The 18,518-nt window shown below is 39.5% G+C and overlaps 1 protein-coding gene across 1 annotated transcript in view; it reads right to left on the bottom strand.

Moving 5' to 3' along the window:
* The window catches only part of LOC139741899 (chondroitin sulfate synthase 1-like), a 90,665-nt gene extending 75,443 nt beyond the window's left edge, over positions 1–15,222 (bottom strand). The window contains exon 1 of the mRNA XM_071652472.1: positions 14,349–15,222. Within this exon, the coding sequence (XP_071508573.1) occupies positions 14,349–15,116 (768 nt within the window). The 5' untranslated portion in view covers positions 15,117–15,222. The remainder of the gene's footprint in view (positions 1–14,348) is intronic.
* Between the last annotated feature and the right edge of the window lie 3,296 nt (positions 15,223–18,518).

Raw genomic sequence — 18,518 nt, 5'->3', positions numbered from 1 at the left:
CACGTGAACAAAGGGGAAAAAATGGATTATCAATCTGTATTTTGCAATGTTGTTGCTTTTTGCGAAGTCATCTCTGACAGTGTCATGATAATGGTTTACAACATGATGCCACCAGGGAACCGGACAGCTTTGTTTGCAAGCATAAAAAACCCTGACAGTCTCCACAGTGCACACAGTCCAGTAGGAAAATAATAAAAGTTGTGAATGATTTATCATTGAGGGTGAATATTTTTGAAGAAAGTGAGTCACAAAGTATGGGATGCTTACAGTAGGGCACTATACAGGGCTTTTTACACTTGTAAAATTTTGCTTAGCCCCGGACCAACGGTGGGGCTAAGGGGGGGCCTTAGCCCCACCGTTGGTACGGGACTATCCTTAGCCCACTTTCTGTTTACACTCGTTTTTGCCAAAGTGGGCTAGCCCCACCGATAGTACGGTACTATCTGGCCCTGCAAAATAGCAGGGGTTAGCACCGCAATTGCGGTGCCAAGCAAGTGAGTGTAAACAGAACGAAAAAATAATCCGGGGCTAAGCGACGGAGACGAAGTGCGACCCTCACTGACCAATCAGAAACGAGGTAATCAAGTGCTGCCGGTGCGTGCGTGTACGTGTACAGTACACAGCGTAATTATGAATATTCATGTGGTTTGGAAAGTCTGGGGCTAAGAAATACGAGTGTAAAAAGGTCAGTTTTCTCCTTAGCCCCGGACAAGAGATAGTACGGGACTAATTGGCGAGTGTAAAAAGCTGAAAAAATTGGTACGGGACTAACGATAGTCCTGGGTCAGAGAAAGTTCGGGGTTAAGAAACACAAGTGTAAAAAGCCCTTACCAGTACAGGATGTATTTGGCCTTTGAATGGCCTTCAGTGGCCTGGCCAATGCTAGTTGAATCTTTCCTGTTGAAAGAAAAATTAAGGTATTCCCTTCGAGCCGAAAGAGAGAATGCATAGGGCACCTGGTGTGGTTTCAGCAGTGGGGAAGGACTGCTCTAAGAAGTCATATGTTCAACTATCTCATCTTGAATAGCCTAGGTACAATGTACATTGTACTCTACTTCTCCAAAATGAGTCACACCTGATCTGAAAGCCCAGTTAAAGGTGCAGTTTACCTTTGGGAGCAGTGATTTGAAAAATATTCAAGATATCGCCTCTCATGCATATGTGTAGATCTGTTGTACCACAAAACACCGTCCCATATAAAATTTTGCGATAAAGCCTAAAATATAAGGAGATGTTAGTATTTTTCTCAATAAACCGTAACTGTAGACAGTTTAGCCTGGAAACATTTTTATTTAACTATTGTTCATATTTTGTATATACTAACAATACTTCACATCGATTTTACTGATTCCAATTTTCACAGTGGTTATTTCTATCCCTAACTCACAGTTTAGAACTACTTCAAAGCACTAATGCTGGGTTTTGTTTCATTAATTGCTGCAGTTGCAGCTATCACTATTCAAAGAACATGGAGATGAAACAAACCAGCAGCAGCTCTCAAGTACACAAGCCAAGTTTCATGCTTGCCCTCTTTTGTCACACACGAAAAAAACAAAACAAAACCAACAACCACCCATGGAACTGAAACAGTAAACAAGAATACTTCAACTGCATATTTTTTTTCAAATGTTGCGCTCTGCCGACCAAGTGTGAAAAATAGAAAGCAAAAATATTATATAGACACTGGTCTTGAAATACAGCTTTACCTGCAGAAATGCTGATTCATAGTAAGATAAAAGATCCAGTGTGAAAAATCAACAGTATGAAAGTTTGTTTTCCCTTCACAGTATTTGCACATCTGGCCAATGAGTGTGATATAAAGATTCACCGAGTGCTTCTATAAAAACAACTGCTACATGTGCTGTACATTATCTTTATGAAGTTCCCTGATCTTGACCACTAAACCAAAGACTGACCTTTAAAGGGATCATATAGTTTTGGTCGAGACCTAACGTCAGGTTTCTAAAATTCTTTTTGGTGAGATAATCAGATAATGGGTAACCTCTTACGAAATATGAAATAACATGTATGTGTAATTCCAAGAAGGATTCAATGTTTATTTGATGAAAATTGGTCTGTCATTTGCTGAATGTCTCACAAATGGCAGAACATTTTAGCCCAAGATCATGTAGGCTTGTACCGTAGTCACCGAATGGTATTTGAAAAAAAATCCAGACAATTGTATTTGTTTCTTTTGAACAATGCTAACTTAACTTGAAGGTAGAAGATAATTATACAATCTGCCAGCATGAAGTTTGCATGTAATCTGCCAGCATGAAGTTTGCATGTGAAGTAAAAGGACAGTGCCCTCCTTGTAATTAATGTAGTATAGCACGTAGATTTCTTACCAAAACAACCGTTTAAAAATATGCACGTCCCATGCAACAGTTATGGCTATTCCTCTTTCCACCTGACACTGGTGTGTGTGGGCATAAACTGCCCAGTGGATGGACCCCAATCTTGAAATAGACAGGAACAACTGCCTGGCCAAGTTTTTCCCCCCTTTCGTGCTTCGACAAAAAAACAAATGCCATAGCCAATTTCACCTGGTCTTATGTGTATCTATGCGGGCATATGCCCTGTGCCATTATCTGCGATGAAGGCTGAAGCAAACAGCTAAAGTGAGCCAATCAAGGAAGTTTGGTAATTCATACTTGGTTAGCCGTCTATCTATATAGCTGTGGGGTGGGTACAGCAGGAAAAAACTCACATCCAAATCACTCCCGAGTTTAGATACTCATCGTTTCGTCACACGCACAGCTTCTCACACTTCTGCCATTTTCTAATATCTTTAGCTCAACCACAACAGTGCATGCATATATCCTTGACCACAATCATCATAATATACAAGGCCCATTCACACTTACATGTGTATGCACAGTGAAATCTCACGGTACCGTACTATTACACTGTATTTGAATTACTGCGGAATATCACACAGTATTTTGTAAATCTGAATGCACAGTGTTATATACACAACAAAATAACATGGTATAAGGGCAGTAACTAAAATTTCGTGCAAAATATATATATGCATAGTGAGCTTTGAGTATGAAACACGTCATGGAACACCATCCAGCATAGATACACAGTACACATCTCATCTTCTCCCAGGAAATAATTTTCCAACTTGGGCAAAAAAAGAAAAACAAAACAACACAACACAGGAAGACACAATCACATTCCATCACAAAACGATTGGAAAGATGTAGTGCAATCTTCTTTGTTAGCATGGTGATATTTGTTTTCTACTAGTTGTAGTTCTTAAATCTTTGTATGCTAGACTGTATACCCTGCATTTGAACATCATCTTGTGTGTACCGCTTGGCATAGCAAAGTTCAACAATTTGTGAGATTCAAGCCATCACAATGTTACACAGTTTCAGCCCTTACTGTGCTTTGTTCGCCAACTGGCTAGCATGGTGTAGTGCTTTCTTCGTTGATTGGCACCAATGTCTGGAATCTGATTGTGGATTAATACAGATTAGCACATCCAGTTAATCCTTTTTGTGTCACCATGGCTTTCCAGGTGAACTGAGGCACATTACTACACCTGAGAGGGCTTGCTATTACATCACTCTGTCAAGTTTGGTTGGATTATTGAATTTAAGCAGAGTGCTTGGGCGCCTATTTAAGTAAGCTGTCCAGCAGGTGGGCTTGTACACATAGCACCCTGACTACAAGCCCATGAGCTGTAATTAGCTAAAGATATAAATGGTAAATAGTAGGCTTATACATACAGGGCCTACACATGCACTGCAAGCATCAATGTTCAACAAGCATGGATGTCAGTATATGGGACAACTATTTATATTGTACAATCTGAATCGCTATTGTTTCTTTTATTTTGTTTTGTTATGAAATATTGATATCAGCTCAGGATTACCAATTCATAAAAACTCAAGATTTCTTGTCTAACCAAGACAAAATATACGTAGAAAATAATGTGAAATGAAATCAGCGCTTTGCCATTTTCTACATTTACTTTCAGATTTCCTATAGCTGTACTCATGGGCTTTTATACAATACAATAACCCAAGGCTTGTACTGATATTGGTAGTTTGGCTTACGACAAAGTAACTGTGGGCCAACCCGGCAAGCTCCTTAGACCACATAGGCTAAGTAAACATATCAGTATGGTCGACTCTGGCACTATAGCAACATGTGTTTATTCAGCCCTTTCACCACACAGGGAAATAAAGGTGTGGACCACGGGAAGAAAAGAAGAGATGCTTTTGTTGACCCATATATGCACTGTACAAATGTACACTGAGTTGAATTTTGGCTTGTCCACTGGCTCTTATGGGCTTCCCAATATACAACTGTATGAATGTCATGGTACTTGCTATACCGTACTTGACTGAATACGAGCACAAAGAATTCCGTTCACAAATTTTACTTCTTGCTCAAGTAAATGCTATAAGAAATTCAGAGACAATAGGCTCTAGCTTCCCAGCATTTTGTCACATTATCCATGTGTGTTGCTTGAAAATATTGCACAAATCTGTAGGAAAACATCACATACAATGTATGATTACTCCAAAAAGTCTAGATTCTTATTTTGCAAAGTTCATGAAAATATCATATTACATTTGTGTAAGTACTGTCTAGACAGGAAAACTTTGTTCCGACTGACATCATGACAACTTAATTTCTCTGACAAAATATTTTGTCAGCAACAAAACAATAAAATACTGTATTCCCCTTAGTAATTTGAGACATGAAACCAGCATCAACTCTCAAGATGACACGAAATAATTCTGTGCAACAAATTCAAAGCCATGTTCGTTTGTTTTTCTGTGAGACCCATCTGCCTCAGCAAGACAACTAGAGGTGATCATATCAAGAAGTTACGTTTATATTGTACTGTAAGATGAAAACATTCTATTATCTTTTAGAGGAAATTTATTTACACATGAACATGCCTGTGGATCTTTTTGAAAACTTGACACGGAACTCACTCAAGTGATTGTGAGTCACATCATCTGCATAATCCAGCAAAGTGCATAGTGGACAGCGCGCGGGCATATCTGCTCAAATTAGCGTTGGCATGGCATGACTGGCTGCGAGCTGAGCCCATGGGTTTCATGTCTCCCAGGGCTTGTACAGGGGGTGTACACAAGGTCACAAATACAAGGAGTGCATGGAAAGGTTGATGTCTGGGGGTCAAAGAGGGTCACACTTGTACTGTCAATACACATGAACTGAGTGGAAAGAGGGACCTGCTGTATAAAGAGGGAATCGCAGATGTTCCTCTCATATGATGTCGCTGCGGAAGTGTCACGCACAAATACATCACAGAGCATAACTCGGTTCGTTCGTGTATCTATATGTCGAAAAAAAAGACAAGTTTGGCATGTGCCTCGTAAGGCGCGTCCATGAAGCCTGCTCAACTCTGGCACATAGCCGCAACTACTTTTACCAGCATTCTGTCAATGATTTACTAAGTTGTTGGCATAAGAAAGAGAGATCAATAGGAAAGAGAGTTGTAAAAAGATATTATTAGCATAACTCCATGCTACTTTACATGTGTAGTTGCTATCTTCAAGTAACCATACACTTTTGTTTTAAAATCACAAAAATGAAAAGCCTTTGTGTTCTTGATAGAATGCGATTTGAACACATTTGAACAAAGTTGTACAGGCCCACTAACAAACCATATACCGGTATACGTAGGGCCTATATATACGCATTAACTGCACATCATGCAATCCAACCATGCTAAAGGAAAATAGTTCTAGTAAATAAAGCTCCATCTGCTTTAACTCCGCTCATCAAAAATTTGTTTTTTCTCAAAATTTTAATCTCCATCATATTTTTATGACAACTCCCGAGTCTCAATCACTCTATTGGATGCTATTTGAATGCAAACTACAGTTTGTATAATGCCAATGTTTCATATTGCATACAAAGCACCGCTACACATGAGATACAATGTAGCAATCCCTTTTGTATGTCTGGGAATTTATATCATATTTCAGCTCTTTTCCACAGGAACCCTGCAAGACTCCAAAAGGCCTACCATACATGTTGTATATCACATCCTCTTCATGACAGTTTTAAACTGATGAAAGCTGGTCATCCAAGAGCACTCCATCAAGCTGGCCAAAGTCAATGTGTTGACATCCCCTTGTGCACTTCCCCAATATGGATCTGGTTTCATTTCCTCCTCCTCCTGGTCACAGAGCCTACCGGATGCCTTCAGAGTGCCGCTGCCATGGCAACGAGGAAGAGGCAGGAACATGCCACCTTTTCTGTTGGCTGGTAAAATGCAGGCTATTTTTTGAGCAAGTTTGCTCTCTGCTCTTGGGATGTGATACCTATGTTGCCATTCTTAATTACCATTTACAGCCATGTGAGACATGCAAAATGAAAGATGGTATGGTTCTTAATTAAAGTTTCTGTGAAAATGTAAACTAGCAACACCATCTGCTGAAATGCATGAACTGATTTGTTCTCTGACAGAATCCATATCATCACAGAATGATGTACTGTACAATGCACTCTCAAGAGTTTTTCAAAATATGTGCTTCTGTGTATATGGTGTGCCTATACTTGTAAAGCATGTACTGTTGATAGTATTATTCCTAACATTAATGATTTCATCTAGAATTACTTAAACACGATATTTTCCTTCTTTCCCTTGGAGGATTATGACAGATCTGCTGTGATAGCTTTCTTCACATTTCCCAAAAATGCTTTATACTTGTATAAAGAAACATCCAGTAACAGACATCTCTATCTGATGGTTGCAAATGATGGTCAGCAGTGTAAGTAGAGTACCAAAGTAGAGAGATCTAGATACATGGTTGTAAATAGATTGTTTTTATCCTTTAATTCTGATATCAAGCTGCACATAGTTTTATGAGAAATGTGACAATATAAACATTACTGACAAAGGAACACTGATTTTAACTCTCTGAGGATGAACTGATTTTGATATACATTGTAGCATGTATTTCCCATTGACATCTGCTCGCGTATCCTCAGGACTCATCCTCAGCAGGTTGAGTTAGCACCATAGAAAAGAGTGAACCTGTTTTCATCCTCCTCCTTTCACTGGTGACTAATTGCAGAATGAAAAGGTTAACTTTTGTGAGACAACGACATTCGGAGAGGGTTATGTAATCACCTTATGTAACTGATGACCTTTCCTTAATCAGCAACACAAAGGATTTTTTTTTTCCTGATCAGTTTTGATGACCCTTGCATTTCAGCCACTTACGGTGCGTTGTAGTTCAGTTGCTTATAAATTTAGGGGTGACTACACGAGGTATTTAAAGAGAGTTTGAGCTGAAGGACATCCGTCATTGAAATATGACCAATCTCTATGAATGATCAAGTGAATCTTGAATGAGATCCTGCATTACAGCATCATCTCCTATTCACATCTCTAGAGGATAGTGCGGCAATCAGCTTCATTTGTCAACCAATTCAAATAGTTTTCTTTATGATGTCCTCAATGCAACATATACAAAGTAGGTCTAAATCTTTCTTAAAGTAAAAAGGAAATCAAGTTCCCAAGGATGTACTTCTGCACATGTCCATGTAGTGTTGACTTGAATCCATTCTTCTTACAGTTTGGCTGGTGTTTGAAATAATCTGCTGTCAGGTCCCCCCCCCCCCCCCCACACACACACACTATATTAAGATGTAGGCCTACATGTAGTGGACAATTCAGCCCGGACAGCTTTGAACTTGTTTAATGCGTGTATAATGTACATTCAGGGAGGTGGTAAGACACCTCCCTGGTACATTGTACATATTGTTATGCAAGAACTTCTGTTCTTTGTTTTCGAATCCCTGCACACATGTAATATCTGTACCTTGTTTATGTTTAAACAGATGATACCATGATTAGAAAAAAGAAAGGAAAATGAGGGGAAGTCACAAGGAAATGCAGCAGCTGGAAATGTACAAACAGTGAGCTGATTTAGTTTTGATTATCTATTGATTTCCTGACTGTAAAGGACTCCCTGCTTACTGATGTACTGTATCATTTTTGAGCTGTATTTTGTATTCACTCCCATGATAGAATGTTTACAGTAAATGCTCTATCATTAATAGTCAATCTGATTCTGGTCTTGTTATTACATGTATTTACCCACAATGAAGTGTACTGTCACAGACAAACAGAAGAATGCACAAAATTGTGTTCATTTGACCTTTATACTTTGTAACACAGCATCATGTTGAGCCATCATCATGCTTGTCAGTTTTCTGTAACCGACTAACAAAGAATGGTTATTAAATACAGAATTACAATAATAGTCTCACACCTGAAACCAGCTATCAAAAAGGGGATTAAAGAATAACAGTCTCACACCAAACAAACTCTCTAGCAATCCTCCATGATGATGGTAAAATTGATATCAAACACAAACAAAGCAGTTACAGAGATTCTGGGAGTCACTACATTTAAATACCTTTTTATTTCAAGTCACCTACACAATCTCTCATGACATCAGTCATTGATACACAAACTAACTTGTAATTTTGATTGTGGAGAATAAACTCATCACAAACTGTTCACCCAGCAGTGTGTGTATGGTCACCTATGAAAGTCTGCAGACCTGCAATTGTAAATAATGAAAATGGTTGTCATCCCTACAAGTACTAACTGGTGATAGATGGACTGTCTGATAATGCAACTGTGTGCAAGTTGACCTCTGATGTGTTTATGCATCATATCCATGCTGTTTTTGTATGTGTGCAGGTGTTTTATTTACTCAATGATGAGCAATGGCCAACATCCTGAACATCCTTTGCTACTGAACAGCCTTGCAATATACAGTACTTTCACTATGGCACTACACCAGGAACCCTCCATTGAATCTGCAAAATACACGGCAAGCCTCATCCAAAGACTTTCAACCCCTCAGCTCCTCAGGGGCCAAAGATCAAAACTTTTCCCACTAATGGGGGGCTGGAAACGTGTCGAATACAGTACTACAATTGTAGATGTGTTCAGTGCATAACTTTGGTCTGTGTGGAGTGAAGAGGCTGGAATTTGAATATCAAAGAGGATCTTCTCTTTTTTGGAATCTGGCGCAAGACTGGCCCATTGTCAATAGGCCCTTGCTGTGCATCACTGACTTAGGCAATTGAGCACAGCCAAACCCAAGAGAAAGAAAGAGAGAGATAGAACAGGGGAGATCTCCTTGTGCGATTCAAGCAAGTGTGAAGAATGACAGTTACACGTCTTCACAAAAACTTGCCAGCCTCTCAGCCTCCACCTTGTCTCCGTGGATCCAACTCAAATGCTATGAAATGAATGGGACAAGCCTTGTAAAAACAAAATGGGACGCTGAAAACGAAAACCCACAACCAACTGGCAATGGTATGTGATGGATCTATACATAATGTATGACACAATTTCCAGCCGGGCCAACCAACCGGGTAGTAGGGCAAGATTTCAAAGAAAAGCACTTGTAAAGTAAACTGAACAGAAGTGAACAAAGTGTGAATGGAATTCTTCAATGCAGCATGATACAAAAGCAGCTACAATTGTAGCTGACATTGCACTGTGAAGAAGCTTTATCCAACATAAATGTGTAGCAACCTTTTGTAGATGCCTTGCAAACAGGGTAAAAACATAATCAACTCACATTTTTACAACCAAAATTCTGCTCATAGTGAAGACAGATATACTGCAGAGGGAGAGAAGCCACTTGTTTTTGTTTTTCATCACAGATGTCATTGATGATTGCATTAAATTTGGAGTCATATTTTGATTTAGTTTCTAAAAGTTTATTCTTAAGATCTTTTCACCACACATGTTTCAGCAGAAAAGGTACTGCTTTTAAGTTGGATATATTACAGAACAGTTATTGCATACAATTCTAGGTCACAGACATCAAAGGTACTCTCATATGTGTTGCCATGGAAACGTACAAGTAAAAACATGTCTGCAAATCAACACAATTTGAATGTCCTATGTTTTGTACACATTCTAAATGCTTGAGCTACATAGCATGACATTAAAAATGAAGATGTTTTAATGATTAAATCTCTTTGAGACTTGTTTAGTGATAGGCCTACAAGTGTATACTGTACTGTATATTTGTATCAAGTTGACCAGCAGTTTTTGTTTGTGCTCCCTTATCAAATCAAGAAAAACCCTGCATAATCATGTAAAAGAGATCAGCAAGTATTTTTACAGTCCTTACAATGAATTCCACAAACTGTATTTGACATGTAAATATTTCAGGGAAAACAGCTGTACTAATGTGGAAGGATGAGGAGATTATGGAAAAGATGGATGTTTTACAAAATTACTTGATTATACCCAAAAAGATAACAAGGTGTATATAAAAACACAAAATCATATGTGTGTGGAATATAGGTTGTATGTACAGTGCACTACATTATACAAATGATGCACAGGATAGAGTGTGTTAGTGTAGGCGTGGTGCACTCGAGGGTATTTACAATTGTGAAACATGCACGAGGCGAAGCCGAGTGTATGTTGCACTACATTGTAAATACCCGAGAGTGAGCTACGCCTCCACTAACGCCACGAAATAATCCTGTACATCATTTGTTTTATAAAATGGGTTGAAAATTCGAAAACTAACATCATTTTTCAGCATTTTTCACGTACCTTTGTGGGTCAAGACGTCCGAAGATGTTCGTCCCAAACATTTACGCACGTTGCACTCGCGGAAGTCCCGCACATACAGTATAAGTATAATGGGGGGTTGGGTTTCCGGACACTTAAGTTCCCGCATGAAAACTTACTTATTTTACATAGAATATGCACCCTTTACCTTAAAGACTTGATATAGACTCCTCATATAGGCCTACTAGACAACATACTCTGAAAACGGCGTGAGAATTAACCTGCTAAATCGTTGGATTTGCTCTTCAAAGTGACTCCATGTACGCGTCCGGTCCCATAACGCTTGATCTACTGTACTGTACAAAGTGTATGTATAGTAGAGTATACATACGTACGCCACACATGTTATGCACAAGGGAAGACAGGCCGGCCAGCCGGCAGCCCGAACTAGAAGTTGTTTACAGGATTGACAGCGCGTATGCATGCAATTCATCAAAGGAGCCGCCGCGCGCACAGACGATCGGCAATCTACCATAGGATTACAGGCAGTGCAATTGTACTGAAGTAAAGGAAGGAGGTGTGTCTCATTTCAGCGCTTCCTATTGGCTACATTCTTGAACCCATTTTATAATAAAGTTTCTACAATATTTGAAGAATGCTGTCATGTTAAAGCACCTTCCTTGCAAGCACATGTGTCATGCCAATATTACCAGTTTGCATTTTCCATGACTTAAAAAAGAAAAATGTTGAAAACATGAAAAGAATGTTCAATGATTAATTGACAATAAAGCACTCAAAACCACATTTCTCACTGTTTGCTAACTTGGCAGAGAGGATTTTTTTTTTTTTTTTTTTTTTATACCCACATGCATTCTATGAACATACTCTTTACAGCAGCTGTAGAAAAATACTGAGCATGTCACATTTTTAGGATTTTTTTTTCTTTTTTTAAATATTGAGGCCTACATGTACTATTCCTAAATCCTACATGATACAAATTGCATGAATGGTAAACAAGTAGGCATCATGACAAAGTACTTCCTTCCAAATCACTCTCTTTTGGGCCTTGTTGTAACAGAGCTTCAAGTTTTCAGGCCTAACAAAATATTTAATGGAAAATTACTCTCTAAATGTAATCCAGAAAACATGAGTATTTTGAGACGATGACAGAACTGGATTGGGCATGTACAGCTGTAGGTCCCTACACTTTGTACTTTGGATGAATGCTCAAAATATCACTCGTGTAGCACTTCACTGGACATGGAAAGGAGAAATGGGGGACGTCCCAAGACCACCTGGAGAAGAAAAATGGAGGGATAATTTAATACCAAAGACCCTAACTCATTAGTCATTCATTGGGATCCATCCAGAGACTTGCCCAGGAAAGCCAGAAGTGGAGGATGTTCGTTGCTGCCTACATGCCAGTAGATTAGAGACATACTGGGCAGTAAGTAAAGAGGTAATAATTTGATATGAAAATGACTTTTAACCTTCAAAAAAAAATACCTGCTTACTACCATGAAGTAACTTCAAAGATGCTTTGGTATGGGAAGAGATGAATTTGATAAATGTAGTAGTTTGTATCTAGAAGACATTGGCAAACATCCTCAATCTTGAAGCAAAAACACTCCTTGGCAGCACAATTTCTCATCATCCAGAACCCAGCCCGAGTCCTCCGATCTCAAGTCTCGAAATAGGCCGACATGTACACACTGTACAGTGTGCGCAGTGAATCACTCAGAGGAACATGGATGCACGAGTCCAAGGAGACATTGCCCATTGTTACATAATTCCCATGACAGACATTGCCCCTGAGATGAATGGACACTGCTATTGACTGAAGCAACACATACAAATTGTACAGTTGTATGACACACTAAGTGGGGAGTCTGGTATTGTCTGGTATTATATATGGGTACTCTGACGCAGACTGGTGACCCATTACACGCTGACCTTGAGTGGAATTGATCTCATTGTAATGTCAAATCTTCACATCATACTCCTGAGCAGGGAATACACGAAAATCAATGCCCAGACTGTTCAACATGAATCCCTTCATGTTCCCGTCACAAAATGATTACAATGGTGCATAGTGCCGAGTCTTCAAAAAAAAATGTTTTTATCCTTGCATGTTAGGACCAAAGTTGACCTTTTCGACACAGATGAAAGACTGGTGATGTGATAAGGAACCTGTTTCATATGATGTAGCAGTTTGATATAAACTGAATTTCTAAGGGCTCGTGATTACTCTTTATGAATCTAACGAAGTATCATAGTCACAGGCCTATATGACATGTAATTCTACCACACAATAGTTTGTCTTCAAATAGGAAAGGAGGAGCCCATACACACTTTATCTATAAGTATAAATACAGTACATTACTAAATTTTCACATTAAAATGCCATGCTGAAGTTTTATGGAGAGAACCTTTTAACTTTTGATATTGCATTATTGAAAAAAAAAAGTCTGCATTCATGACAGCAAATTGATCATAAATTGTGCACAAATTGGAGAAGTAATATGGTTGAAAAGACTTGTAAATCTTTGCCATTGATACTTCACGCTTCATGAATCTTTGGCTATTCCGGCTATTGTATAGTGACACCTGTGTTGTACGCTGTAACTCAATGGATGTCTAACAATGTAAATAATGCCTCCAGCACTTTTTCAGGCGGAGGCATCTAGAATTCATGACAACAAACTGATCATAAATTGTGCAAAAAATTGGAGAAGTAATGGTAGAAAAGACTTGAAAACCTTCAACATTGATGCTTCACATTTTATGAATCTCTGGCTAATATATTTTATAGTGACACCAATGTGTCACAACAACACTTCACCCCGACACTTCACAACGAAACTACAAGAGTCCAAATCTTCACGACACTTCATCACATCACTTCATCCAACATTCAAACATTATGTTCACGTCACATCACTTTAGATACACATTGGTGTATTTACATACTATGCTCAACTGTGATTCTTCAAGGAATGTTTTGATGAATTGATCATTAAATCAGGACAGGCCTGAATTATTGATTCAAGCAAACGAGTTGGACAGTGTTTCATTATATTCTTGATGACTGGTTGTGTGCCGGTGATGCAACAGTGCGTTTACATGAATGAACCCCTTCCAATGTAGTGAAGCTACAGAACATTTGAGGAAAATGTCAGACACACAAAGAAAATTACTGTAGGAACTGTTTATGTTAAAGTTCAGTGTTAGACAAACTGGGGATTTTTATCCTGCACTTGTTCCCTATTAATTGGCAACTCAATGCGACAAATTTGTTAAACATCTCTCCTTTCGGATTGAGATATGGAAATTAACCAATTTTCACTTAATTCTCAAAATAATGGGGAACAGACAGAACTTATCAAATAAAGAGGTAAAAAGAAAAGGTAAAATGTATCACTCTTCAGCTCTTATCATATACCAAGAACAGGCCTGAAGATGTTTGAAGGGAAAATGAAAATTTGTCAACTCTTGTGACAAATTGAAAAACTAAACAGAGAGCTGCTCAACAACTGCAGTGTATAACAACTGTATGTCACAAAGAGTTGCCAATTTGTTGTGCACTCAAAACTTCAACAGTTTACAACTTCCTTTGAGTATCTGATTTTTTTAAAATCAAGTTTCCCTGTTCTACTTCTGTGATATTTCTATTTTCTTACAGGGCAACATAACATCAGGATGTAGAATGTTCTAAATTGCATTTTGATATTATATGTCATGAAACATTCTTGTCTTGAGAGAATCAGTATTTTCAACTTGGACCTACCTCATAAGACCATGTGCAGTCAATGCCGACAAACTTCTTGATGCATCTCCCAACTTCGACATCCTCATGAGTACTCCACAGATTCTTCAAGCAATAGCTGACATGAGGAATCATCTTTCTAAGTGTTGCACGACTGTACACCATTCCTGTCCCTCCCATGCAGAAATTGTCATCATATTCCAAATGTAATAGCCCTAATTCCTCCACCTTCCCCCTTCCGGCTTGCCCTATGAAATAGGTATGGCTGCTGTTCAATGATCGCAAAAATTCCTCCATGCGGTCACCCCTTATGTACACATCATCATCTGCTCTCATAAACCACTCATACTTGTCAATGTAATTGTCATGCATATATTTTAACATCATGAAAGATTTCTTCTGAGGTGGATATGCATCAGTTACACCCGGTAAACTTATGACTGGCAAGTTCCACTCCGGCGGAATGCTAGACGCGCTGCTGGAAAAGAATGCAACTTGTCCCGGAATAGTTTGGGCCCAAGTCCTATTTACAGCCACAGCACGAGTCTCTAGATACTTGGCAGCAGTCATAACACCCACCATAAGCAGATTTTTGGACGGGTGATTTGGTTCCGGTGTGGAGAGAAAAGGGTCATCCCGCTGAGAGTGCTGAGAGTTGCACGACTTCCCCCCACCGAGCGAGGCGGGCACCCATATCATCCGCAGCCATGTCGCCAGGGCAAAGCCGACAAGCAAGCTACCGACAACGTTGGCTAAGTTGCGGAACTTCGAAGTTCTGCTGGCCCCCATTGAAACAAACTGCACTGGACTGGTTGCGGCGAAATTCCTCGACACTAGCTGATGTCAAGAACGATCGAGCATGCGATGGCACTTTCGTCGATGTCACCTTGCGAAAATCACCATTATTCCCCGATGAAGTAAATTGTTCGCAATTTGAAACACTTGCAACAACTTCATGGCATCCACTGCACTGACTGCACTGTAGGCGAACTCACAAACTGTAATAGCATCGTTTTAGTCGCCCCATGTTGCTTACGTCACCAAACTCACTTTCGACGACGAGTGTACTGTACTGGGAAGAGACTAGCTATGCACACCCTACGTTTATTACTGCTGCTGCGCTGCCGCGTGTCGATCTGTCTTGCGTTTACTCGTGCGTTTGTGTGTGTGTGTTTGTGAGTGTATCGAAGAGACAGGGTAACATGTGCGAATGCCTAGCCTTGAGACCAACGAGCAGGCTGTGTACAGTATTTGCAAGCACTCTCGGTTGGACTCGCACATTCAGTAGTACAATCGAATGCTCCTTATTAGAAAAAAAAAATATTAATGTCCCGTGGAGACTCAAATGAAGACACGATGGAAAGGAGAAAGGAGTTTAATCTCCACATTAAAACATGAAATATTTTATGCTAATATCAAACCTTTATCATATTTCGGATAAAAAAAAATTGATCCTTTAGTCATGGCTCGACACTAACTTTTTTGTTTGGTGGCCCGATGGGGCCACAAAAATCCTAAATTTCAAATTTTTGGTGGCCCGAGAGAAAAATGTGGTGTCCCGAAAAAAACCCAATAAAAAACCTTGAAAGTCCTTTTTTTTAATGAGTCAAATATTTAAGTTTTATGATAGTAAGAATTAGAAGTTGGACATATCTACTCATAAATAAACTTCAACAAACTTGCAACACTCACTCTCAGGCACTCATGCAGTCCTTTTCATCTATCCTTTAAACAAATTTAACTGCTAATTTCCGGCGCAAAAAGTTACGAATTCATTGACATACTTTTCAAAAAATTTTGGTGGCCCGAGGCGGGCCACCAAATTTGCCCCCCTTTTTTTGAAATTTGGTGGCCCGACTTTCATTTTTGGTGGCCCCGGGCCACCGGGCCACCGTTAGTGTCGAGCCCTGCTTTAGTAATCGGTTGAAAGAGCTTCACGTATTTAATTTTCAACTATTTTTAACGGAGACCTCCGGATGATTTTCAGACGTTTGAACATATGAACAGCTATAAATTGGTCATGTCTGGGTACAGAGTTTCAGAATTTATAATGATTGGGATGAGGAAATTTATAACAAATCACGATGAACAAGGATGATGACATGCAGCCTCACTGACATGACAGCCTCACGACAAGAATGAGCCACTTGTAGGGGCTCAAGGAAGCAGAACAAAAGAAGAAAGCATGCATAAATTCTCTACAGATGAACTTGTTAACGTGATATTGTAATGGTATTACATTGCTACATGTCTGAAATATGTGAGGCTCTATGTCATCATCCCTGTTCAGTGTAAGTTGTTATAGGTTTGTTTGTTTTTAAAGAATATTGAGTTCTCTGCTCAAGGAACTCAGTAAATTCCATGAAACTATACATGGAGCTGTTGATTTATGGACTCCAAACCACTAATGTGAAATTATGAAAATCGTCTGGAATGCCCTTTAAGAACGTTGGCCTGCTTGACAATCCATTGTTTTATGACGAAATTCTCCACATATACTTTATTACTAGTAGTGCCTTGTGACATCAGCGACAAGCAATTCATCGCATGTGGTGGAGCTGCTTCCTTAAGTCGCTCTTTGAAATATTTCTAACAAAGCAATTATGACATAACAAAGCAATCATTACATAACAAAGCAATTCTAACATGAGCGCTGCTTTGCATGTCACTGGGCTCCGTGAAATGTATCAATTTCTAACAAGGAATGCAATTGTGACGTCGCAAAGGAATTCTGACACCGCGCGCTGCTTTGCAGGTCACTGGACTCCGTGAAATGTATCAATTTCTAACAAGGAATGCAATTGTGACGTCACAAAGGAATTCTGACATCGCGCGCTGCTTCGTATGTCACTGGACTCTGTGAAATGTATCAATTTCTAACAAGGAATGCAATTGTGACATCACAAAGCAATTCTGACATTGCGCCCTGCTTCGTATGTCACTGCACTCTGTGAAATGTATCAATTTCTAACAAGGAATGCAATTGTGACATCACAAAGCAATTCTGACATCGCGCGCTGCTTCGTATTTAGTTACGTCATCAGTTTCCAGCTACGCGGCGCCTCGTCCGAGCAGAGCACGCGCTTTAGTGCGCGTATGCAAACCTCTAGTACGCGCAGCTTGAACTCCCAGTTCGACCCTATATGCCAAATGAAAAATCCTCGAAAAATCCGTGGTAAGGTTTCTGGAAATCAGCTGGGGGGCGTTTCATGAAGGAATTTGTCGGATAAAATGTCCAACAAGTCAATTATATCCGACAAGTTCAGAGAAATCAGCCAATCAGACTAAAAAATTTCTCAAAACTTGTCGATTATAATTGACTTGTCAGATATCTTATCCGACAAGTTCCTTCATGAAACGCCATGTCATTAGGAAGCTTTAGATTTCCAACGCGGACGTTTGAGACGGCGATTGCGTTGGCCGTTCTCTCTCTCCCTGCGTTGTGTTAAAAAGTAGCTTTAGAATACGCGTAGACTCAACCAATAATAAGTAATTAGCTCCCTGCGTCATGAATTGACCTGACGCAAAAATAGCCGAGAACGCGTAGTGAAAACTTAGACGACGCGAGATATAAATAGATCGATTTTGATAAGGGATTTTGCGCTTGCGTAGAAGAGTTCCCTATTTCTTTTTTCTGCAAATTTCATTCAAATTAGGTCACAACTTTCGAGTCATTACACTGTACTAGTATGCAAACAGACAAATCAACCTTGGCGGAGGAAAAAAGCAATCGTGACATCACAAAGCCATTCTGACATCGCGCCCTATACTTCGTACGGTCACTCTGGGATCCTTCCAAAACATCGCATCCACTACACAAATTCTCGCCTCACATTGTCCCCTTCTATTCTCTCTCTCTCTCTCTCTCTCTTGTTCCCAAATATAAAGCAGATATAGTCTGCCCAATTTTGACTTTCTGGTTAAAGAAATAGTTTTAGTTGAGATGGGACTTCAGGTTTCCAACTTTTTGTTCACTGCGAAAAGTCCTTGAAGGTGACCTAAATCTGTCTTCGTGTATATTCCACTTCCAACTCTAATAGCTCCCTCTCTTGCTCTCATGTGCATTGTATATAGACTGTCTTCCCTTTTGCACCGACACCGCTCTATTACACTCCTCATCTCCTCCACCTCATCTTCCTCATCTCGTCTCTGCAGTCTTGCGCCATGCTCGCTGTAAGATCGTAATTAGGG

The sequence above is a fragment of the Diadema antillarum genome, unplaced genomic scaffold (assembly GCF_040938485.1).
Source record: "Diadema antillarum isolate AM-2024a unplaced genomic scaffold, OU_Dant_1.0 seq00000962_RagTag, whole genome shotgun sequence".
In the NCBI taxonomy this organism is placed as follows: Eukaryota; Metazoa; Echinodermata; class Echinoidea; order Diadematoida; family Diadematidae; genus Diadema; species Diadema antillarum.
The sequence above is the reverse complement of the archived record's forward strand: the minus strand, read 5'-3'. Positions and strand labels throughout refer to the sequence as shown.